The sequence below is a fragment of the Trachymyrmex cornetzi genome, unplaced genomic scaffold (assembly GCF_001594075.2).
Source record: "Trachymyrmex cornetzi isolate Tcor2-1 unplaced genomic scaffold, Tcor1.1 scaffold88, whole genome shotgun sequence".
Lineage (NCBI taxonomy): Eukaryota > Metazoa > Arthropoda > Insecta > Hymenoptera > Formicidae > Trachymyrmex > Trachymyrmex cornetzi.
Window position 1 is genome coordinate 980,718 of NW_017300223.1, and position 26,058 is coordinate 1,006,775.

The 26,058-nt window shown below is 31.3% G+C and overlaps 3 protein-coding genes across 5 annotated transcripts in view; 2 read left to right on the plus strand and 1 right to left on the minus strand.

The window, feature by feature from the left end:
• The window catches only part of Cht7 (chitinase 7), a 32,215-nt gene extending 26,691 nt beyond the window's left edge, over window positions 1-5,524 (plus strand). For all 3 annotated transcript variants that reach the window (XM_018520146.1, XM_018520149.1, XM_018520148.1), the window contains 10 exons: window positions 307-616; window positions 1,097-1,520; window positions 2,536-2,753; window positions 2,849-3,003; window positions 3,081-3,221; window positions 3,373-3,520; window positions 3,596-3,781; window positions 4,549-4,671; window positions 4,785-4,986; window positions 5,299-5,524. In XM_018520146.1, the coding sequence (XP_018375648.1) occupies window positions 307-616; window positions 1,097-1,520; window positions 2,536-2,753; window positions 2,849-3,003; window positions 3,081-3,221; window positions 3,373-3,520; window positions 3,596-3,781; window positions 4,549-4,671; window positions 4,785-4,986; window positions 5,299-5,507 (2,116 nt within the window). In that variant the 3' untranslated portion in view covers window positions 5,508-5,524. The remainder of the gene's footprint in view (window positions 1-306; window positions 617-1,096; window positions 1,521-2,535; window positions 2,754-2,848; window positions 3,004-3,080; window positions 3,222-3,372; window positions 3,521-3,595; window positions 3,782-4,548; window positions 4,672-4,784; window positions 4,987-5,298) is intronic.
• Window positions 5,525-5,952: 428 nt separating this feature from the next.
• Window positions 5,953-12,224, minus strand: LOC108769265 (chaoptin). The gene is made up of 10 exons (XM_018520145.1): window positions 12,046-12,224; window positions 11,453-11,636; window positions 11,038-11,185; window positions 10,701-10,811; window positions 9,852-10,598; window positions 9,141-9,289; window positions 8,219-9,001; window positions 7,284-8,038; window positions 6,665-7,181; window positions 5,953-6,373 (listed from the first exon to the last, which is right to left on the minus strand). The coding sequence occupies exons 2-10, from the start codon at window positions 11,634-11,636 to the stop codon at window positions 6,051-6,053; spliced, it is 3,717 nt and encodes a 1,238-aa protein (XP_018375647.1). The 5' UTR covers window positions 12,046-12,224; the 3' UTR covers window positions 5,953-6,050.
• A 1,345-nt stretch (window positions 12,225-13,569) lies between these two features.
• Window positions 13,570-25,904, plus strand: Nox (NADPH oxidase). Its single transcript, XM_018520100.1, has 20 exons — window positions 13,570-13,619; window positions 14,140-14,446; window positions 19,685-19,779; window positions 19,899-20,010; window positions 20,085-20,182; window positions 20,306-20,426; window positions 20,726-20,876; window positions 21,145-21,355; window positions 21,560-21,786; window positions 22,012-22,200; window positions 22,401-22,594; window positions 22,720-23,041; window positions 23,148-23,292; window positions 23,446-23,615; window positions 23,931-24,093; window positions 24,282-24,499; window positions 24,712-24,896; window positions 25,008-25,217; window positions 25,340-25,543; window positions 25,707-25,904. Exons 2-20 carry the CDS (start codon window positions 14,300-14,302, stop codon window positions 25,902-25,904), a joined length of 3,360 nt encoding a protein of 1,119 aa, XP_018375602.1. The 5' UTR covers window positions 13,570-13,619; window positions 14,140-14,299.
• The last annotated feature ends 154 nt before the right edge of the window (window positions 25,905-26,058 follow it).

Consider the following 26,058-nt stretch of genomic DNA (forward strand, 5'->3'; position numbering starts at 1 on the left):
AATCCGATAAATTTGATCGGATAGTCTTATAAATCCGATCAAAATTAATTGGAAATATCTGTTTGTTACTTTTTGAACGGACATTTTTCTCAATGTACATATGTATATTTGATTGTTATTTTATAGTAAAATGAAGTTGGATTTCTTTAGATTTTTATTGTTTAGAGAAAAATAATTTACGTTAGTCAATTTTATTTTTTGGCACGCGATTCTAAGTTGAAAGTGTGACGCTCTCGCTTTATCTACATTTATCATTATACCTCAATCATAATACACGATTAAAAATGTATTGTTTCATTTATTTAGTTATTTGGACTTCATTAATCTCATGGCCTACGATTTCCATGGGAAATGGGAGAGAGAAACTGGTCACAATGCCCCGTTATATTCCTCGTCATTGGATTCGGAATGGCAGAAACAATTGAGCGTCGACAATGCGGCTACTATGTGGGTCAAGCTGGGTGCACCTAAAGAAAAATTAATCATAGGCATGCCTACGTACGGCCGATCCTTCACCCTTTCAAATTCTGCCAACTTCCGTGTACACTCTCCAGCTAGTGGTGGCGGAAAGGCGGGCGAATACACCAAGGAGTCTGGTTTCCTCGCATATTACGAGGTACTGTACAAACCCGCTTTTGCAGAGGACCGGGAAAACAAATTCGAAACTATCTCGAGTATTGAAACTAACAATTTCAACATTATCTTATTTCCTACTTCATTAACGCAACTAAAATTCTTTTAGTTAATTTTTTATATATAAACAATTATAAGTAGAAGTTAAATTGGTGAAAATAAATACTATGGTAATCAAGTAAGAGAAAGAATTCTATTTACAGAAAAAAAATTTATATGAAATTTATAAAATTAAAAAATATGTTTGCAAAAATTTGTATATGAATGTCATCAAATCCGCTTCAACTGAAAATAGGATTCTTTATTTTATTTGTTTTACATATAAATTGCAATATTTGTAATTACTACATCACTACTCAATTAGGAATTATCAAAAATTTATTATAATCACATAAAAATTCTTTTTTAATCAAAATAAATCTATAAAGTCACGGATAAAATTGAAATTATTCTCTAATGTCAGATCTGCGAGATGCTGCATAACGGTGCTGCCTATGTTTGGGATGACGAGATGAAGGTACCCTATTTAGTGTACAACGATCAATGGGTTGGTTTCGACGATGAAAGATCCGTCAGGAATAAAATGCACTGGTTGAAGAGCAATGGCTACGGAGGAGCGATGGTATGGACGGTAGACATGGATGACTTCAACGGCACTGTTTGCGGTGGAAATGTTCGATATCCTTTGATCGGTGCGATGAGGGAGGAACTTAGGGGTATTTCGCGAGGTTCCAACGCTAAGGATGTTGACTGGACGGCGGTTGCCACCACCATTACAGAAACGATCGTAAAGAAACCGGAGCCTTACAAGATTTCCGTTTCGGAGGTGCTCAACAAATCAAAGAAGCTTCAGAAGACCACACTTGTAATTAACGTCCCAATCCATGGTAATCTTTTCAAATCAAATTGCTATAATTATAAAATTGTAAAATTATACTCTCTTATTATATCTTACATAAAATATTCCTCGTTGTATGACGGACATATAGAGGAAAGGCCCCTATTATGAGATACCGAGTTTATTTTGGGTAAATGCTAGAAGTCTATAGAGAGAATTTAAAAAAATAGTAGGTCGTTTTGAAGGGAATTTAATTATTAAGATAACGTTACATAAAATTTCATTTAAATTCCATTTTTTTGAAACTAGAAATCGATAGTAAAACGCAAAGTATATCAGTATTGTGCAATTAAAAAACTTTATTTAATGTTTCTAAAATACAAACAAACACGGCTAGCGTGCGCGAAAAATGAGCATGCGATAGATTATACCTAGAACTCGTTTTCAGATAGTTGGAATCAAGCATCGCAGATATAGGCACTCGACGTTCATATTCCGGTTGTCTTTTTTTATTATTGTACAATAACATTTATACTTTAGCAACGATTTTTACTATAGCATAGGAGCATGGGTTATTTCATATTAGGAATATCCTGCATGAGTATCTCATATTACGATTTCCACGTCTTATGGTTTTACGATCATCAAATCTAACTTCTGTAATTAAACAATTTAACATATCCCGTTTTTCTATTAGTACGACCTTACTCTATCACTACATGAAGAATTTATTGTCAAATATTTATTTATTAAATAATAACATGATTTAAATGCTCATCTCAATAAAACTTGAAGACATCCAAATTCTAAAATTTTGTTTTACAATGATTAACAGGCATGATCTAATAATGAATTTTCTACTAAATAGTTTTCAATCCAAGAGCAATAAATTCATGGTGGAACCAATAGATAGCGTTTATTAATTTAGCAGAAACGCCGCTATCTCATATTAGGGGATATTCTTCTATATTTATTTTCTTGAATTATCAAAAGATTATATCTGCCAAGAATTTTAATCAGAGATTAATCGCATTGTAATAAAAGTTTTTTTTTTTAATTGACAGAGAGAGAGGCACAAACTATTTGTTACCTGACAAATTGGTCGTACAAAAGGCCAGGAATGGGACGATTCAGTCCGGAAGACATCGATCCAACTCTCTGCACTCACGTGGTGTACGCATTTGCTACTTTGAAGGATCATCTACTTACCGAAGGAAGTGATAAAGACACCGAAATGTACAAAAGACTGATCGCGCTTCGTGACAAGAATCCAGACATTAAAGTATTTATCATCAAATTGTTTTGTTTAAAAATTCAACAAATTTTGATTGCGTTATTAAAGTAACGGATTCTTCTGTTCCACTACAATGTTTGTAGATTCTTCTTGCGATCGGAGGTTGGGCATTCGGCTCGACGCCCTTCAAGGAACTTACCAGTAACACATTCCGGATGAACCAATTTGTCTATGAAGCTATCGATTTCTTGCGAGAATATAAATTCGACGGATTAGATGTTGACTGGGAATACCCGAGGTTTTATTTATATATTTTACTTCGTGTTATATTTTTGTATAACGTATATCTTTGTAATCTGAAATATTTTCTTATAGAGGAGCCGATGATCGAACGGCCTACGTTAATCTTTTGAAGGAACTTAGACTGGCTTTCGAAGGCGAAGCAAAGAGCTCTGGCCAACCGAAGTTAATCTTGTCAGCTGCAGTGCCTGCCAGTTTTGAAGCTATTGCCGCAGGGTAAATTTCACAGATGTTGCAATATTAACATAAAAATTACATAAATACAAAATTCAATACAATAAGTAACGCATAAGTTAAAAGTAGAGTTTTTTATTCTATTATAAATATGAGAATGTTTAGCTTATTAGATTTTGACTTTATTTCTTAGATATGACGTTCCTGAAATATCAAAGTATCTGGACTTCATTAATGTGATGGCATACGATTTCCATGGCCAATGGGAGAGACAAGTCGGTCACAACAGTCCATTGTATCCTTTAGAAAGTGCTACTAGCTATCAGAAAAAACTGACAGTGGTAAGTAAAAGTGTCCGCATGCTAAAGTCTTGATCTTATTGAGCTATTATGAAATTTTCTCTATTTGATTTTTAGGACTACAGCGCACGAGAATGGGTGAAGCAAGGAGCGCCTAAGGAAAAGCTCATGATCGGAATGCCAACGTATGGTAGATCCTTCACGCTGGTCGACAAGGATAAATTCGACATTGGTGCACCAGCATCTGGTGGTGGAGTGGCGGGAAACTTCACCAACGAATCCGGATTTCTGTCTTACTATGAGGTATTACTTTTTTATAATACTTAAGCGAGCTAATTTTTGGCGATATTTATTTAATATATATATACTTATTAGCTAGCTATACTTATTTTTTATTAAATTGACGATTATAATGTAATATTCGTGAATGTTATTTTCATGAATGTTAAGATCCAGCTAGACCATTTAAGGCTTTGATTTCTATAGTTTGTGTTATCACATATACGGTCCTATAATATATTATAATGTTATTTTCGCTTTAGTTTATAATTGCGTTTTAAGGTGATTCTAAGCCTCCTGTTTTACCACGTAAACACGTATAATTTTCTTTCACCGATTCGAAAGCTTTGCAACCTGTACGTACGAAGCAGTGATATCCGTAGCGATACACGTAGTTTACATGAATAAACAACGTCGAGTTCTTAAAATTAGACTTAGACGCTTTATCGCGACGAATTTGTTATACAAAAATTGACACGTACGTGTGACTGCGTGTATCATAGGTGCGTGAGATATTGCTGTGGTAGTATAAAAAGACATGTCGATGTGCGGCGCGACATCTAGTGATTTTGTCGGAGTTCGAACTTTGCTTTAGGATCCCCTTAAGTCCGAATTAGCGCGTAGTTTATACAACCAAAAATTATATTTATATATAGAAAATATTATTAAGCACCAAGATCTGTTTTAATCGATAATAGGATTCGAAAATAAGAAAATCTTTCTATTATTTGACATAATGTTTACATTGCTTATGTTGTTCAATTAAATTTAAATGAATGTTCCATAAATAGGTTTGCAGCTTTTTAAATGAAGACAATACAACTCTAGTATGGGATAGTGAGCAGCAAGTACCATTTGCGTATAGAGATGATCAGTGGGTCGGATTCGACGATGAAAGAAGTCTTATTAATAAGGTATACATTTTTAATTGTATATCTCTAAACCTTTTAGAAAAAATATTTAATATTATTCTTTAGACATTATATGCATCTCATGTTTACATTTCTTAAATTATATTCTTTTATAGATGACTTGGCTCAAAGAAGAAGGCTTTGGAGGCGTGATGATCTGGTCAGTTGACATGGATGACTTTAGAGGATCTTGCGGAGCAGGAAAGTATCCGCTGATCAAAGCAATGAAGAAGGAGCTTCAAGATTATAAGGTCAAGCTGGAATATGATGGTCCTTACGAAAGTACCTCAAGAAATGGAAAATACACTACTAAGGATCGTAAGTAAATTGATGTATACGCTTACACAGTCTGCGTTCGATTTGGGCTCTCACGGGTTGTGAGCTCATTCTATCTCTATTTTCGCGGAAGAAAGATAGAAGCTTACAACACATAAGTGCCCAAATCGAACGCAGTTATAATATATTGTAGAAATCTCACAAAAAGAATAACATTCTTACTGTGTAAATTATTGTCTGTGTAAAAACAAAAAAATACCAAATTTTTTCTAGAATTGATAAAACTTATAAAAAATGGCTAAAAGATAGTTAAAACAATGATTGAAGAATTGATTGTGAAAATAAATTTTGCAGCAAATGAAGTGCTGTGTGACGAAGAAGACAATCACATATCTTATCATGCGGACAAAAATGACTGCACGATGTACTATATGTGCGAGGGCGAGCGCAAGCATCACATGCCCTGTCCTGTGAATTTGGTCTTTAATCCTAACGAGAATGTTTGTGACTGGCCGGAGAATGTCGAGGGTTGCTTACAGCACACACAAGCGCCACCTGTGTAAAAGTGAACAGCAGTAACGAAATAATTATTTGCGATACGTGAAACTGTAAAATAAAAAAAGCGTCAAGGAAGTTTAGAAAAAATAATTTTATTGAAAGTGTTCATCAATTTGCGAACATAAGTATATTATCTTCGCGTGTCAACGAGTTTTATCTTCTTTATGAATTTTTTCTTCCATGCATTTTCCCACAAGTACCTTATTGCCTACATCTTTATTCCTACTTTTTAAGAATTTTTTTCCATTCTTATGTATTTTTACCCTCGCCATCTGTATAAAGCACGAAAGAAATCATGATAATTACGTTTGTAAATAAAAATAAATTCTTGGAATACCATTTATTTTTATAATTATTTTTTCTCCACTCCCGTTCTCCTTTTCTATAAAGAGAATTTTTCCATTTCTTGATACTAATCATAGAAATAATAAGAAGCGGTTCTCATAATTATTTAACTACTTTTATTGGTAAATCTTACATTAAAAAAGATCGCATTGTGAACTTCGAAGACTAGGCCCAAAGGAAAATGTCGTAATATAAACTCGTAGTTAATTGGCGATGAAGACGAGGATGAAGAATTTGACGAAGGCCAACCAGGCTGTCGCCAGGCGTTCGTAATTTCCCGAGCTGAGGGCGGACGCTTGGCAAGCGGTATGCGGTGTACCCAGAGTCAGCAAGACCTTGTCGGACGAATAAGACGGAGTTGTTTCTGTGCAGACAGCTCGGCCGGCTATGGTCCTGAGTTGTCTGGCATCGGATTGCGATGCCGTATGAATTTGTCGGGACTCTCTGAGCCACCTGCGCAGCCACAGACTGAGCCATGCAATTTCGCAATCGCATTCGAGTGGATTACCTGATACCTGCAGTCCACCTAAAAAAAGATCATTTTATCACGTGTTCTCTAATAACTTTAGATATATTAATTATCATAACTTTAGAATTTTTAACAAAGAAAAAACCTTGTCGAATCTGAGTTGGATCTTAGTGCTTAAATAATACTTCGGAAATTAATTCAAAATATTTAAGCACTAAAATTCAGCTCAGATAAGACTCTTTTGTTACTTAGATTAGAATTTCAATTATTAGAAAAAATGTTACAATAAAAATTTTATCAATTATTTTATTAAAATACTTGTATTTATATTATATTGCAAACTCTTACCAGCCACCATGTTAGTTCCTACAGTCTCCCAGGAAAGATTCCCGTAAATTATTGACGGACTTAATTCATTGATATGATTGTTCCTTAGATCCAAAGTAAGCTGTGACAATCTCTTCGTCAACGATAGAAAAATATCCGACTGTAATCGTTGAACGTGCGTGTCTTTGATTCTCAATATCAAGTCTCCGCCTTCGATAGTGGAGAACGCTTCAGAGGAGATCAACTCAAGATCGTTTCCGGTGATCGTTAGTTCTCTCAGTTGTTTTGTGAAGACGTTTTGTATTTGATGCTTCAGAAGATGTTCCGTCACTTGAATCTCGACTGTTCGAAGCGGTAAACCGGATAGCAGATGACGCAGGTGAAATCCGTCGGCCTGCGGCCACGTTTGAATTCGTAGGTGTTTTAAATATTTCAGAGGTTGTAGACAATCTTTGTCCACTGATCTAGTCCGATTTAAATTTCTCAAGTTTAATTTCTCTAATCTTGGATAGCCCAAGAAGCTTTCTTTCGTTAATTCCTGTAAAATCATTAAACATATTATTGACGTCTTCAGTATTTTCTTCGAAAAGATTTGAAATAGAAGAAAACACTTTTCTTAATTACTTTAATTTTAACTAACCTCGATAGGATTGCCGGAAACATCAAGTTCTCTCAAGAGGCTTAATCTGACACCGGGCATTAATATTAAAGAGTTATTAACTATTAAAAGAATCTTCAAACCTTCTAGATATTGAAACTGTTTGTCAGTAGTCTCGTCAACGTTGTTAAAAGATAAATCCAAATTATTTAGGTTTGTCAGTGGCAGTAATGGTACGCTTCTAAGACCGCAATTAGCCAGATAGAGATGTCTCAAATCTGGTAAATAATGAAACAGCTCTTTAAAGTTTGCTTGAAGAAAATTCTGAGATACGTTCAGGCTCAGTAATTTTCCCAGAGAAACGAATGAATTGTCTGGAAGAATAGTCAAACGATTTTGCGCCAAATTCAGAGATACCAGCTGAGAAGTCGGGAAAGCAGTCGAGTCAAGGTGATCCAGGAAATTCTCCGCCATATTGAGATCCCTCAGAGTATAACCGACTTCTAAGAACGACGACGAGGGCACGACGGTGAATTTATTGTGACTGAGATCAAGGATTTCTAATCTAGTACCCTCAAAAACATCTTTTGGTAACGAACGAATCTTGTTGTTCGAGAGAATCAGAATCCTCAGACTTTTTAGATTTCTGAATTGCTCTGTTGACAATTGCGTTATTTCATTTCCACCAAGATTCAGCCACTGAAGGGACTCCAAGCCGTGAAAAGATTGTTTGCGTAATGTGTCTATCTTGTTGTTACTTAAGTCCAGAGTTTCTAAATGAGGAAATGCAAATGTTCCTGAAACAATATAAATTACAGTTGCTTAAAAATGTTATTTGAAAATCAAAGAAATACTTGTTCTATAATTTGGAATGCAGGTTTAAATATATTGCATCGTTAATGAAAATTAAAACAGTGAGAATCGATTTTTTGAAAATTACAATTAAAAAGATAGAAAAAACTATTGTATTTTCTCACCAGGATCGATTGTGGCAAGATAATTATTTTGTAGATATAAGTTTTTCAAATCGGGCGTTCCGTAAAACGTATCCGCTGATAAATGGCTAATATTATTGAATCCAAGATCCAATCTGGTAAGATTATTTATTGTAGATCCCGAATCGACGAACGCGATCGCATTGTAGGAAACATTTAGGGCAAAATCGGGACCACCGATCTCTGAGATAGTACCCAAATCCAGCACAGTCAGCTTATTGAATTCCAAATGGAGGAAACGCAAGCTGGATAAACCATACAACGCATTTCTCTCCATCTTCTGTATTCGGTTGTAAGCTAACGATATAGTCACCAGTTTTGAGCAATCTACGATGGAGCTAGATGCTAAGATTCTTATTCGATTGCCAGTCAAGTCAAGAGACAGCAGCTCGGTCAAATTATGGAAACTTGACTCCGGTATTGCCTCCAGGAAATTGTATCCCAGTTTGACGTCCCTTAACTCTGGATGCACGCTTGAGAGGAATATCCTTTCGGGCAAGTAATGCAATCTGTTTGATTCCATATTAATGTAACGCAATTGTTGGAAGGAGTAAAAGGCTGTTGCCTCGATTGTCTGAAAGTTATTGTTGTCTAAAACCAGCCACCGGAGATTTGAGAGTGGCCTAAGTGCACGCTGTGGGAAAATGTCTGTAGCGAAGGCGAAGCTCAATTCGAGAATGTCTAGACTCTCCTCGAGACCAACAAAACAGTCATCATCGAGTTCCGTCAAGTGATTGAAGGACAGGCTGAGCTCTTTCAGTTTACCTAAGAGAAAGTTCTATTAAAGACAAATTCATATATAACTATAATATCTGCCAATGTTATTTGTATCATTAATTCTCCGCGACACATAGCGATTATTTCCGACAATATACTTTCACAACCAAAATTATAGGCGACGTACCGGCTCCTTTGAAAGTCTCAGCTTTGAGTTTCGTCAGGATATTGTTCCTGAGCAATAAGATCTCAAGGTCCTCGGCCCATTCGAAATCACCCGGCTCGACGTGGGAGATCTTGTTGTAACCGAGATTCAAGTGCAATAGCCTCTGGCATCTATTTCGAAAATTGATCGTCAGATATGTTGCATCAAACTTTCTTTCTGTTATAATTTTATATTATTAACTCGAATTTTCCATGCTATGTGATTTATTTTGACCTTTACGGTTTATTTATATAATACAAAACTCTACACACACATACACGCGCGCGCGCGCGATTATAATATAAAAATATAGGTAGTTACGTGCTTTTGCTTTTTAATATATAGGTATATATAAATAGATTTTTTAATAAAAATGGATTAATTTTTTATTCATATTTTATACTTTTGTCTTTTCATTTTATAACTTGGATTAAAAATAAATTAATTTTATCAAATTAAATTAAAATATTTTTATGAAGAGTTTACTAAAGCTTTTATAAAAATGATCACATTTTTTACATCTTTTTATTTCTGGAATTTATAAATGTCGAAGAGGCATGTTATGAAAACATAAATTTGTAATTTAAACAATTTTAATGTAACTTGAAAATTATTATTAAAAAAATCTGTTCTCAACATTATTAGAATTTGAAAGCAAATAACTTATCTCATATATAATAACATTAAAATTACCTGGACAAAGCAGCTACAGGTACTGCATCTAGACTGTTAGTTGCAAGAGAGAGAGCCTTTAAATGCTCTGCGAATTCTTGAAAGGCCTCGCCGGAAATATTTCTAATCTCGTTATTAGCTAAATAGAGATACGATAATATTTTCAACTGGCTAACAGCGCTTGGTACAGCCGGCAAGTTGTTATTTTCTAAATTTAAATATTCGAGACTATCTTCCAGACCGCGAAATGCTTCCTTGTCAACATTTCTGATGCTGTTTGATGATAGATGAATTCTTCTGGTTTCAAGACGATCAAACATTCTGCGTGGTAATGAGACCAATTTATTTCCAGCTAGATTAAAATCTCTAACTTTTACAGTGTGATTGCTTAGATTGGGCGTCTTCATCCATTCAATGGAATTCTCGCTAACATCTATGAGCTCCAGATTAGAACTACGAAAATCTGGCAGTTCTAGATATCTGAGATCATTTCCTCTCATATACAGCCAAGTTAGTTCTTTAAGACCTCCCAAGGATTGTGGGAATTCTTTCAAAAGGTTATTATTGATACTCAAAGTGTGCATGTTTGATGGTAAACAATCTTTAAAGAGTTCCTCGATATTATTGCTGTCTAAATTTAACCATACCAGGTTGGCGAAATTCGAAAAGATTCTAGGCACTTCGGTGATCGAGTTATCACCAAAAAATGCGTTCGTTAGAGTCTCTTTGGTGCGGCCCCAGTCGCCATCCAACGATGTTAAATGATTGCTAATAATTAATAAATTTTATAATTAAAACACTTTATTTTTTTTAAATCAGAGAAATTATTTGATTTTTTAATAAACTAAAAAATTTAAGTTTGTCACATACCTGTGCATGTTAAGCCAATTTAATTTCCTTAGATCGCGAAAAACCTTGAAAGGCACATCCTCAAGGGAATTGTAGCTTAGATCCAGAGAACGTAGACTGTCCGTAATACCTCTTACAAAAAAGATATTAAAGATATAATTGCTCAATCATCGTTCTTCAAAGTTTGGTTCAAGATAATTGCATGAATAAATTAAATTTGGATATGTGTAAGTTTATATGTATATTATTAAAAGATTTGAAACATAAGTTAATTCGTGCAAAAACACGCAATTAGTTCACCGTCAATTTATACGTACAAGATACTTTTATTATGCATGAGGAAAAAAAATAAACTTACAGCAGAGACTTATCACCTATGCTGGATAAACGATTGCTCATTAGTCCCAAAGCCTCGACACCTGCAGAACTCGCAAGTGCATCATTGTCCAATACTTGTATACCGGATCCAGCGATATCTAGTTGTGCCACATAACTCACCGATACGTCTAAAACGTTTTAGTATATAAATTTTGTTCAACTTGTTTAATTATATTTCGAAATTTTTGCTATGTACATATACATGTAATTGCATCGTTGCTGTAACCGTGAAAGAAATATTTTTATATAGATTTTTTTATATAAAATAATATAATGTAAATAATGATAAATCCGTATAAAAACACAATGCTTACCGTTATTCTAATAAAATAATCAAAGATAATCTTTATAATTAAAAAGTACTTCTGATCAATAACATTAAATTCTTAGCATACCAGGAAATCGTGCGAATGGAACTCCCATACAGCTAATATCCATCTTCGTAAAATCGTCATCGTCATCTTGAACCCAACACATGCACATTGAGTTGAATGTGCAAGGAACATTGTAACATCTTATACCGGAGCTCCAAAGGAGGAATAATAATATATTCGTCAGTTGAATTACGTCGAATATCATCTATAAACACGTGCAAAAAAAATAAATTTTTATTATAGTGTGTGTGTGTGTGTGTGTGTGTGTGTGTGTGTGTGTGTGTTTCAGCTTACAATATAGTTTGCAATAATTTTCAGACTATTCAAGTTCCCAAATATTTTATTATTAATTTTTATTCATTATAAATTTAGAGAGAGAAAACTTTTTACAATAAATATTAATAACAATTTTTTTTAAATTTAAAACAATCTTTATTAAAATACTATTCGATTTTAATTTCAAATTCATATTTGTATAGCAATATTTTCATGCTATTTCAATAGTGATTTCAATAATGAGGAAAATTTATTGTATTCGAAACTATGAAACAAAGATTTTTTAACACCTTAAAACATTATTACTCTGTCAATATATAAAATTACTTTGACCAAACCTTGTCCAGGATTAAATTCAGGCTTTCATGGAGTTCTTCTTCCAGAAACTAACGTATGTCTAACTGGCTTCAAAGATGGGAGGCTCATCTCCAAATCAAATATCCGTTTTCAGGACACTTTCATAGCTCGTTGTTGATTCTGTCCGAGAGACTAGGAAGCAAACAAAACGCGTCGAAGACTGGGCTCGTGCACGACTTCCAAAGCGCAGGTGCTCTCCGGGAAGCGCAAGCGCATCTCCGAGCAACCTTTATGGATCGAATGTGGTTGAAGTTGCGATAATTCTAACGAAAATGAGCACATAGTATTTAGTATTACGTGTGTATTGTCGTTTAGAGTACAACACAATTAATAATTTAATTAAGCGCAAATCTAACAAGCAGTTTCTACGTTTAATCCGTGAAGATAGCATCGGCATTTAAAAAATTATTATTATTAATGAAAATTTCTAAATATTTTTACGTACGCATAAAATTTCGAGATTGAAATACAGACTTATTGTAATAAAAATTTGTAAAACTTCAACGGTATTGCATGCATCAAATTGATTTCGTAACTATTTCACTACATTTCAAACGAACAAAATTATTACAAAAAGTTGGTATTTCCTAAAGCTATAGACATATTATAGAACAACTCCATAATTCAACTTTGACACATACATTAATAAAGTAAATTTTATTTTCTTTTTTAAACAAAAAATGTTATTATTATACATTGTAAAATATTATATTTATGAAAAAAAAAGACATTGTCAAAAGTCAACGTATGTCATTATTCAATATTTGTAGTGACGATCACTATCTATTAATAAAACGCAATTTATATAACAGATACCTTCTACGTAGAAGAATATTGACGCAAAGGTTTTTTTTATGATAGATTACAGCAAATATTTTTGAAATTAATGGATTCATTTATCATCTGATTGCGGCATTGTGGTAATTGCAAATTATTTACAAGTAATTTTCGGATCTTAACATATCTATTTTTATATAAGAAGTAAAAAGACGAGGAGAGCCACAACAGGGGAGGAGAAGGAACCCAGAGCTTGTCAAAAAGTGAAAGGTTGTCCGTCTCTTCTATCCCCACACAACCTGAATTACCAGCAAAACCGATCTCTGTCTCCATTCCTCTCTCTGTCCTTCTTTCTCTTTCCCTCACTGTGTCGTCCTGTAATCCAATACGAGCGTTTATTGGTATCAACATTTCCAGCCAGCCGGCGACATCCGCGTGAACGCCGTTGATGCCCCGAGGATGATTTTCATTCAATACTTCTCTCAGTAACGTTGAGTCGCGTTAACATGGTGATCTCGCTTATTGATACGCGGCGATAAAGTGAATTTTCGTATATTCGTTGAACCGGGTTTTCATTCTTAAGTACCGAGAGATAGAACTGTTTACACGCGAATTAATTACGAGCTGTCATCGAATACTTGTTTGCGCATAAAAAACGTGACAAGGGAGAAAGTTGCTAATTTTTTTTCTTTTTTTATTTGATATTTGATTATAATAGTTTCTTTCGACAAACAAATTTTACGAAAATACAACTGCAGTAATTTTATAGTCGCAAAAGGTAAAGAACCGATGCCTATTTATATATTACTTTTATACTTATATTATCAGTGCTCTCAAATTTTATTTGTAAAAGAAAGATAAATAAAGTAGAAATTGTCATATAAATAAAAAAAAATATTCTTGCCTACAATTTTTACGTTTATTTGAGATAAATTTCTAACATACTAAAAATTTGTTTTATTTATATTGAGCCTTAAGACAAATGCATTAAGAGGAGTCAAAATTCATATTATAACAATAAATATTATACCTATTTATAAGAAATATAAGAAATGCGATATTTTTTAAATATAATAACTAATTATATTTTCTTATCGAAATTATTTTTATTATATAATTAGAAGAAGTTACGTTACAACAATTGATTTTTCGAAAAAAAGCTGAGTTTTTCTTTGAATTGCAAACGAGAAAAAAATTAGCGCTTTAAAATACTAATTATAATTTAATAATAAGTGTAGATTAGATATTCATTTCGAAATAACACAACGAAAATTTATAAATATAACCTTCCATTCAAGTACTACGAAACTGACTTGTTGAATCATTCGTATCCCAAACAAGAACGAATTTATGACAAGAAATGCCAGGAATCTTGTTGATCTCGTGATGAATTGCCAAAGTGGCTGTGATCTCGTTTCTTCAGTGACACCCTCATAGTCGCGAAGAATATTCACTAATATGGAAGAGACTATTATTTGCATGGAGGAAGAATGTCTGTTAGAGAAAAGGAGGACGGGGATCCTGAAGGAATGCAAGGAGATATTGCAGGAAGAAAGATCCGGGCGTTATAGCAAAGAGGCCTTTAGAAGACTCTTCCATGATCAGGTAGTATAACAGAAACTAAATGAAAGTAGATACATTAATAAATACTGAATAATAAAATAATCTGATTAAATTATGTATATTGCAACTTTAATATAAATATATTAAATTATATATTTGTTTATATCTTATGTTCAATTTTTCGTTAGACATTAAAAATAGATAGTTTTGACAGTAAGAGAATTTCTTTAAAAATATGAATTTGTATTTATAAAAAACATTTATAAAAATTCTGAGTTTCCGTAAATAAAAATAAGTTTTGTAAGTATAAGTAAAATGGCATTATAAACTCGTTTAAAATACATAAAAGTATCGAATAAAATTGTCATGACTTTCTTTAATAAAACAAGATTGTCGCTTTTATTCATGAAATACAAGAAGTATATCCAGAGTTTTATGACACGAATTAATTTTATGACGGTTTTTTTAAACGTTTCGAAACAGCTTGATATACATTTTATATAAAGTTCATATAAGTAAGACGTCATCTTTTGGAAGGGAATCATGAAATTCAGTAAAAAGTGTCGTATCTCTCATGGGAAAGCAATTAAATGCAAAAATCATAAAATCAGAAAGCTGAGAATATAAAGAGACAATATAAAAAAGAAAGATTAAGCGATTTAACCCTGTCACGTCCAATAATATACATATCTAGATTATTCCCTACGTGGATTTAAAAAATTTCTATAAAGCTACAAGTAAAAAAAATCAATAAAATATTTTATTTTGTTTTGTCACAAAGATACTTATCATATCATAAATATAAACTTCGACTTTCGAAAACCATATATAACTCTAAAATTTCTAATCTACTAAATTTTTTAGTAAATTAGCACATATGTAACGAGATGGAAAATCGTGATCGTAATCCAGCACTTTCTTAAAGCGGCCATGAAGAATTGCAATTATTGTAATTATTGGCTTGCCGCCTTACTTTCTTTTGTGAAGAAAAAGAAGGTTCGCGTGGCACTAAACATGAAATGTCGACGTTACATCATCTGCGAATATTGGCTTGTCGAGCAATTATGGTTCTTTTAAAAACCATTTACACGTTTTTTCAATTATCCTTTTTTACCGTGATTTATTTGTATATTTAGATAGCAAAATAATATTTATTTAACAAAATAGTTATAATTATGAAGTCAAATCATAAGCAAGTATGACATGAATTTTGTAGATTTTTAATAAATATTAATTATAATAGGAAAATAAATAAGTTTATATCATTTCAACTTTCACTATAAAATTAAATTCGAATGTTTTTCTGAATAATACAAAACAGATTCAAGAGATAATTACCATCAAATACGTATAATCATAGAGTAATTTTTTTATGTTCTGCATATTCCAAAACATAAAAATATGTTTGCTTAAAAATAAGAATATATTTTTCTTAATTTTTAGAAATAATATGCATTACTGTGAGCAATGTATTTTTTACATTTTAAACTTTATTTATTTAACACACATACACACACAAACTTTTATTACAATTAAATATACTCTAAACATTTCCAATAATAATTTTTTCTTCTTAAAAAATAAAATAAAATATTTTTATCTCGCTCGTTTCGGTTCATTTTATCACATTATTAGATTGTTATAAAATATTTTATACATGTTTATAAAATAAACGTAATTCTGCTGCATTTTTGTGTAACGTTCTTTTTTATAGTATTAAAAATACATATCTTATCGAGATATAAAGATATAGTTTTTGTATTTATATTCTTGAATATGTTTTGTATTCTTGGACGTTTCTCTTAAACAGTCACTCATAACAAATATGGAAAAAAAAGAGTAAAACACGCATTTGCACATATATAAGCACTATGAGATTAAAATCGTTCGCCCAGTCAATCATTTCACACTCCGACAGAAAGCGCTGTCATTATATATCGATTGCAAAATGTTTTTTAACAAGTGTGATACATACTTACGTTTACATTAAGACATAAAGTTTCAATTTTATTTAAGATCAACTCATTTAATACTTTAATTTGCAATTATCATAACAATGGAATGAACAATGAGGTAATATTGCTTTCTCACAAAGATTATCTCTCTACACGAAATGTAAGCATTTTACTTCAGAATAAGAGGATTATAAGTCCATTCATACACGACATCTCTCTTCCAATTATGAGAAGGTACTTTGCCGAATAAGGAGAGGCTTACGACAAGATTTCCTTATCGGTGATGAAATGCTTTTGACTGAATTTGTAATCTTGAACTATATGTACCCATTTATCGAACAATCGTCTCCTTTGTAGAAGATCGCAATTGACGGGCAAATGAGTCCCACTCTCGAGAATCCGAGTAGGAAAAAGAGACCCGAGGCGGCAGTGACGATATGATCGAAGCAAACAAGGGGTTCTATCGAGGGCCCATGATTTTCGATCAAGGTGGCCGATCGCCCCGGGTGTGAGGCCTTGATGCCTCAAGCGACTCCCGGTCGCTTGAGATCGATCGATTGCGGAGACTAATCGTAGAGCAGAACACAACATCGACCGGGGCCGACTTCTCGTTTACTAACTATTCATTAACCCTTTAACTGTCAACGTAAATAGCCGAAGCATTATCGATTGTCATTAGAGGAGAAGGTGGCTCCCATTCACATTTTATACAATAACTTTGTTAATAATCAATTTAAATTTAAAATTTAATGATTGCATTTGTCAAAATATTGTTTTATCGAATCTAGACTTAAAGTCATAAAATATTTATTACATAGGATATTATTTATATAAAATGTGGTGATATTGTATAATGAATCTAAACAAGAATGGTGCATAATGTGACCTTTTTCACAACTTATCTTCTCAAATAAATTATAAATATTAATTTTGTATAAAAAACACAGTATATAGTTACAAAATTATATATACATTATAAAAAACAAAATATTACAGAATATATGCTAATGTATATATGAGCCCCTTAATTGATAAGTGGCATAAGTCCAAAATTAGGAAAAATGAGTTTGTTATAGAAGTAGAAAATATCAAGAATGTTTGTTTTATCTATTAATTTAATTTACTTTTATTTTGTTTTTATGTTCATAAAAAATAAAAATCAATTTTACATCATAAATAATGTGACCGTAAAAAAAGCTGGACTTAAGTCACTATTCCAGCTTTTTTTGTAGTCACTTTATTTATGATGTAAAATTAATTTTTATATTTTATGGATATAAAAATAAAATAAAAGTAAATTAAATTGATAAATAAAACAACCATTCTTAATACTTTCTATTTCTACGATAAACGCATTTTTCTTAATTTTGGACTTATGCCACTTGTCAACTAAGGGGCTCATATGTTAATACGTACACATATTTAATAACGAATAACACATTCAAATGTACTTATATTCGTGTAATATAATACAATATAAATATCAAGTTTAAAAAGAATGAAAAATATGTATATAATTAAACGCTAAAATATACTTTAAAAATATTTTAAAATACTTAAAAGTAAAAGTGCGTTATAATACTATAATATCAGCTACTGTATACTAGCATATTAACACAAAAGTTTATATGGAGGAGTACGGAATAAATAACTTTATCAATATAATTACTCGAATTTGCTATCTATATGGCATATATGTATAAGGACTATTATATCTACAAGAATTTTAATATAGCTTTTCCTTGATCAATTAAACAACATTAAATATCGATTTACAATATTAAAACATAAAGGTTTTTATTAAAATCTAATCGCATTAGAAATAACAATTATAAATTCATAAGGCTCAATTTATATTAAATTAAAGTTAATTTAGTTAAAATAAATTAATTAATTTAACTAAGAAATGAATAATATATATTTTGTTGTACGCAATTAATGGTTTTAATATAAGTTTCTAGTGTTGAATAATAATATAAATCTTTCAATCAAACATCTTTACTTATTGTATTATAAATGTAATTATAAAAAAATGAAAGAAAAAGGGCCACGAGCCTAAGAATAAGTCGTTGTAAATAGTGATGTTTTAAAAAATGTAATTATACTGTTACATCAAATCTGTATATATTTGCTGTTTTCATTATTACTTTTTTTTCTTATTTTTGTAATAAGAGATATAAATTAAGAATTATTGATTAAAAACATCAGATACTTTTTGCTTGCGTAGCTTATGTTATAAAAACCAAACACACGAATTAATCATAGCATTATTGCAATGTAAACATTTGTTTGTCTGTATGATTCCAAAAGTTATATCAATTGAAATTCTTATTTGGACAATATTTCATTCAATTTATCTTATTAATTTATTCGATTAATCACAATATAATATCTTAATAAATCATCAACGTACAAACATAATAAATTTTCCTGGTAGCAAGTGACGTCGTTTTGATGTCAAAATGACCGACAAAGCGACTTGCTATCAGGGTTTATTAATTTTAAACATACTTTTTTACTTTTAATGATAAATTTTGTCTCTAAATTATCTTTCTATTTTTATAATAATTTATCTTCCATCCCTATTTACATTAATATGAACCATATCTTGAATTGTTCTTTAATTAATATTCAAATTAAATGTTTTTTAAAAAAAATGTCCCGTTGTGATTTTGTAAGTCATCAAATATTTTTAAAAAATATTTCGTTATTAAAATATGTTATGAATAACAATTTAGGCATTATCTGTATATATCATATTCAATAACTGTATCTCACGTAGTTAAAGCACGTTTCTGGATCTCGTACGTGACAAGGGAGCACGCAATGTAATCTCATGACATTGACCTATTTCTTAACGCTCGAGAGTGAAATATATACGTGTGTATCGGCCGAGATCCATGACAATGATGATCGATATGCATCATATTGATGTTAACGTTGACGTGCGTTGACGCCATCATACGCACCTGAGGCTAGAATTTTAATAAACACGCTTCCATTATCACATATTAACTTTGGCCCAGATTACGCGTACATGTAATGAGTATAAGAAACATATTTTAGATAATATGCATATTAAATATATATATATATATGTAGTCTCGCGAATAGTTTGTAATATCAATTTTTTTTTTGCAATTAAGATTTGTACCTTTGTGTTCAAAAAAGCAAGTATATTCTGTTAACTTCTCTTAAATATTGTAAAATTGAATTAATGGAAATTTTAAATCGTTTTATTATAAGAATTTGCAACATTTATCCTTTTTTATTGCATAGAAAATTGATACTTTACTACTTCCAATTTGTCAACGTTTTTTTCCAGGTGCTTCTTGGGAAGTTATTTATACTATTCGATCAAGATTGTGATGGGTTATTGAAACAAGATGAATGGCTCGAATTCCTCAAAGGAAGGCTGACGTAAGGATAAGTTCCTATCATATGAGTATCCATATCTATGCATAAAACGTAATTTTCTAATGGTACTTTAAATATACTTATATTTGTTTTATTCAACGTTGTTTTTATTTCTTTAATAGAAACGAGAAGCAAAATGATTTTGTCGATCAGATTGAAAGTGTTGCATATGTACTATGTGGCGAGAATCCAATAAATTTATCCAATTTCCGACAGATCTTCTATACCAAAGGGGTAAGCTACCGTATTCTTACATCTACAGAGTAAGCAAGCGAAAAAAATTACAATTAACAATTATCACGTCGTAGATCATTGATAAATTGTACCGATTAATTGATCATGAGAACTCAGGATATGTAACATCTACTCAAATCTTAGATATGATATCTGGAGTGAGTAACACCAGGTAACATTGTTTATTATAAAACTGTAAAGATTTATTATTATTACATTTGTTGTTATTAAATTTCTTAGTTTTGTCAGCTTCCAAGCGTTATTTATTAACTAACTAAATTTTTATGTTATTCAGGCCACGTGCTGGCTTCGATAAAGGAAATCTTGAATGGCTGGAAAAGATATTTAAGGAAACTGTTGGAAACGAAGGAGAAATATGCCGTGAAGAATTCAAAACAATCGTCACTTCGAAGAACGTAGGCAGGAGGCATAAGTATTCTTCATCTTTCAAACACGAAATTCTAATTTCTCATTTTTCTGATATAAAAATCGTTATTTTATTTCTTTTCGATATTATTTTTATTTTGTTCTACGTTTCGGTTATACAGACAAAATTTGTGTATTAAATTTTGTACTGCAATATATTTTTTAAAGACAGATATATCAATTTTATTCATTGAGGAATAAATCGGATCTCAACAAATAAGCTATCATTATTTTGATGACGTTAAAAACGTAATTTTGGGGGATATGATATTTATCTTATTATTTTTAGCCTTTCTTTACTGAGAGAGTCTTTCAAATATTCGACAAAGATAACTCTGGTACGATATCGCTTCAAGAATTTCTAGACGCCATGCATCAATTTGCTGGAAAATCTACGAACGATAAAATTAGGTTTCTCTTCAAAGTTTATGATATCGATGGTAATATTTGCGCTTAATCACTCACATAAAGTATTTATGAAAAAAGCTTATATTTTCTTCAAATTTAAAAAATAAAATAATAAATGATAATAAATTATATCACAAGAAAGATTTAAGTACAAATTGCCAAAAGTACATATATTTTAAAAAATACTAAAGATCTGTGTATTTGTGAAAAATTAATAGATGTTTTTCAAATGTTTTGGAATTTTTGTGTCTGGATACAAATTATCTTCATTGCTTCACATTGATATTTTTCAAATAAAAGGTGATGGATTAATACAACTTCGCGAACTAGAACATGTTATGAGAGCTTGTATGGAAGAAAATGGAATGAAGTTCAGCGACGAGCAAATCGAAGATCTGACAATTGCACTTTTTGAGGATGCTGATCAAGGCAATAGAGGTGCGATCACCTTTGAAGGTCTAAAAAAACAGTTAGAGAAGCATGAGGGTCTGCTAGAAAATCTCTCGATCAGGTTAGACAAAAAATTATATAAAATAGTACAAAATTTTAAAATTTATGAAGCTATAATTAAAAAGGCAAATTTTTTTCTAATTAATATTTACTATAGATATTTAATGCTCTTTTAATTATTATATGTTAATTTTGAATTATTAAATTCTATCAATTTTCTTAAAGCAAGTACTAAACTTAAGGTATAAAAATATAATAATTGCAGCATAGATCGATGGTTGGTACCACCGCAACCAAAATTAAAGAAAAAATCTATTTTGGATACGTTTTTGTCTCTTCGTCCATATCAACTCACAAAGCCATACATGAAGAATAATTACGTCTTTATTGCCTTTATTTCGATGTTCATGGTTATCAACGTGACTCTCTTCGTCTCTCGTCTCTACAAGTATCGAAATCACAATGCCTACATAATGTTTGCGCGTGCCTGTGGTAAGGAAAGTATGATAATACGATATACTCAATCTTTTCTAAACTATCGTGTAAATATCTGTTACGTAAACATGTAATAATTTTATTTTAAAATAAAGTTTTTTAATAGGTAATTTGGAATCAAGTTGTGTTAATTACTAAGACTCAGATTAAATTCCTATTAAATTAATGTTTAACAACAAAAATATAAGAATAAAATTTTTATTTCAAAATTATATATTTTAGGGCAATGTCTGAACTTTGATTGCACGTTTATCCTGATTTTAATGCTGCGCCAGTGCATCACGTTTTTAAGAACGCATAGCTTCAATTCATTAGTGCCTCTAGATCATCATATATACCTTCATAAAATGACAGGGATATTGATTGGAATCTTCAGCATTGTACATACTCTAATGCATCTCATTTACTGCGGTATATTTAATACTTTATTTAATTATTATTTTATACTTAATGTCACCATAATTTTAAAAAAATAGTGAAAATCTTTTGTTAAAACTCTAATAAAGATTACATTAAATTCTTATTATTTTAATTTAATTCATATAATACTCTTATTTTATATTTAATTAAATTAAAATTATAATAATTGATATCTAATAATATATTTGTAGGTACGGTAATAGTAAAAGATGAGAAAATGAATAGCGGAAACTACACCATGTTTGAATGGTTGTTAACCAGTCGACCTGGATATTTCGGTCTGGTTGTAGGCAGTGCATATCCAACTGGGGTAGTTTTGTTTATTATACTCGTCATTATGATTGTTTGTTCTATGTCGTTCGTACGGCGTGGAGGTTGCTTTGAGGTACGAATTTTTTACATTATTACCTCTGTTTACTTTTAAATTCAGAATTATAATTTTTATGATCCAAGATGTCTGAAAGTAATAGCTTCAACCTCTTTTTTATTAAAATAATTCTTTGTTACAAGATATTTTATTGGTCTCATCTACTATACATACCATTCTGGATTCTGATGATCTTCCATGGCCCTAACTTTTGGAAGTGGTTTGTCGGCCCGGGTGTCATATACTTAATGGAAAAGATTCATCGACTCGGATGGTTACGTTCTCAGCGTGGAAAAACATACATAAGTTCCGGTCTCCTTTTACCTTCGAAGGTGACTCATCTGGTTATTAAGAGACCATCCAATTTTCACTTTCATCCTGGCGATTATGTATTCGTTAAAATCCCGGTGATAGCAAAATATGAATGGCATCCTTTTACTATTAGCAGTGCTCCCGAACAAGAAGGTAAGCTAGAAATTCTTGCATTTTGATTGATGTTATCTTTTATTATTGCGATTACATTTATATATGTATGTATATCTTTCAAAATTAATATATTATTTTTATACAGATTATATGTGGCTACATATTCGTGCGGTTGGTCAATGGACCAACAGTTTGTACTCGTACTTTGAAAAAGAACAAATAAAACTTCACTGTGCTGACATACTGCCTGCTGAGAACTGTGACGCTGCTTGTGTTCCCCCCCAAAAATCGTAAGTCCGCTGTGATTAAAGATTTACGCAAAGTCCAGAAAATAATTTTGTAATTTTGTGCATAAAATTTAAAGTAATGATTTCTAACAATGGAATTGTAACATCGTTATGCTATATTATGTATTAGTTTTTTAAATATCTTTTATTGTGTAGTTTTATCAGTGGCAAAAAAACACCACTTATTACGACACAGAAAGCCTCAACGGAATCTCAGGCTCACAACCTACTGGACAATCCTTCGTTCGTATCTGACTTATCGAATACCATGTCACCTTCGCATGCATCGATTAAGACTAAGTCTACATATTTAAAAACTACAGAACGTGAGATTTATTTTAAAAATAATATATAGCACACAAACACACAAGCGCGTAAAAATCAAAAGAATATAATAAATCCAAATTCGTATAAGGTCTGTTTTCTGTGGCTGAACTAGTGTATATTTTTGGAACTTAAAGTGAGATAGGTATATGTTTAATATTTGTCGAAAGCGAGAAAAAGAGTTCTACTGCAGTTTAATGCAGAAACAAAAAACAGACTATTGAAGAGTCACGTTATTATTTATAACACATTTGCATAGTAATTATCCTATATTTCCTAAGTTAATATTAAATATTGTATATGGATTTATTTAACAGATACACCAGAGTCAAATAAGGAATGGACAGATAATCTGAATTTATCTGTAAGAAGAGACAAGAGACTACATCAATTTTTTCTTGGTACTAAAATACCACTTGAAAAATCATACTCGATGCCCGATATGCAGATTAAAAGTAAGAAGAAAGAGCGACTCAGAGCGTAAGTAAACTAATATTGGACGTATTTGCTCTCAAAAAGTTAATCTTGTCACTAACTTTTTTTCTTTACGTGTTTTATCTCATGATTAAGTCTTCAAATTTTATTGTTATAATTATAACAATTATAAAATTTGTAATAAAATATTTCATATACATATAATGATATTCTTATATATTTTGGTATCGTAGACTTCGAGATTATATGAGATCTGAATCGGAAAGGAATTTCGACGAGTGTCAGATGAAATGCGCACGATTCAAGTCATTGGGCTTAGCTTACTTAAGTCCACAGAACAAATCGTTGGCTCAAAGTTTCCGATACATGCGGACAAAACCAACTATTATCGCATTCAAAACACCCAGCTTTGAAACGGGCGATTATGAGATTGACGTGTTGTCAAGTGTTGGTAAGTTATTGAAAAATGTAATATTTATTTGGAAATGTAGAAAAAACAATCTTTTTGCAAAATAACATAATATAATAATAATATAGATAATAATTATAACTATGAAAAATCGTTTAAGTTAAATGATGTATATTTATGATATAAAAAATGTTTTTATTAAAAAATACAAGTTCTCTCCATATTGTATTTATTTATCATGCGTATATTTGTAGCGTCAAATACAAATGCAGAAGGAAATGAAAGGACACCTATTACACCGATTACAATGCAAATTGCGGCGGAAGAAGGAAAATTGAGACAAGGGTTTAGTGAAGTTGTAGATAGTTCAGATAGTTTAGATATGAAATCTGATAATTCTTCTCAACCTATAAATTATCCTGTAGGAAAACCACTGGAGGTAAATCCTATTTATAAACAGTTTTTGTTATGAGCTACGATTTTGTTCTCAAGATTTCTTCAATTAATTATTATTAATTTATTTCGAGTAAATAACGTGTCGTCAATCTAGATCTTTTTAGACGGTCCTTATGGAGCACCGTCAAGTCACATTTTTCGAGCGCAGCACGCTGTTTTGATCGCCACAGGAATCGGAGTTACACCTTTTGCTTCTATATTGCAATCGATTATGCATCGATATTGGAAAGCGAGACATACCTGTCCAAAATGTTCGTTCTCTTGGGCTAGTGAAATTCCACCTACTGTAATGAATTTACGAAAGGTAAATAGATTTTTCTTCTCTCTCTCTCTCTCTCTCTCTCTCTCTCTCTCTCTGATTTTATTAATCTTGGAATAGAGTTTGAAATAAATTATTGATTTAAATAAAAAAAAAATATTTTATAGGTAGACTTCTTTTGGATTAACCGCAATCAACGTTCGTTTGAGTGGTTTGTAAACTTACTATCTCAACTTGAGATAGAACAAGCTGAGTTAGGTATCACCATGGAACGCTTTCTGGAGATGCATATGTACATTACAAGCGCATTACAAAAGAGCGACATGAAGGCAGTTGGCTTGCAATTAGCGTTGGATCTTCTGCACGAAAAAGTCAGAAATATCTTTATAATTATATATAATTATTTAAATATTTTTAGTCTTAATTGTAAATATTTTTGATTGTGAGATTAGTTTTTTAATTTGTGCTAGAGAATTTACACAAATGACAAAAAATTTTGGCTAATTAATTTTTTTGTTACTTCTCGTTGATTAGGAAAAGCGAGATCTCATTACAGGATTAAAAACCAGAACGAATGCGGGTCGTCCCAATTGGGACAAGATATTCAAACAGCTTCAGGATAAGAAGAAAGGAAAAATTACAGTGTTTTTTTGCGGACCGCCACAACTCTCTAGGATTCTTCGGTACAAATGCGATCAATTTGGATTCTGTTTTAGAAAGGAATCCTTCTAATAAGAAAATTCAAAAGAAAATTTAATAATTATTGTGTTAAAAAATATTAATATAGTTTGCAATTTATTATACATACATTTCTATATTATTTCATCGAATTATAGATATGTGTGTGTGTAATAATTGTTTTTTAATAAATTATTTTCCATGATTT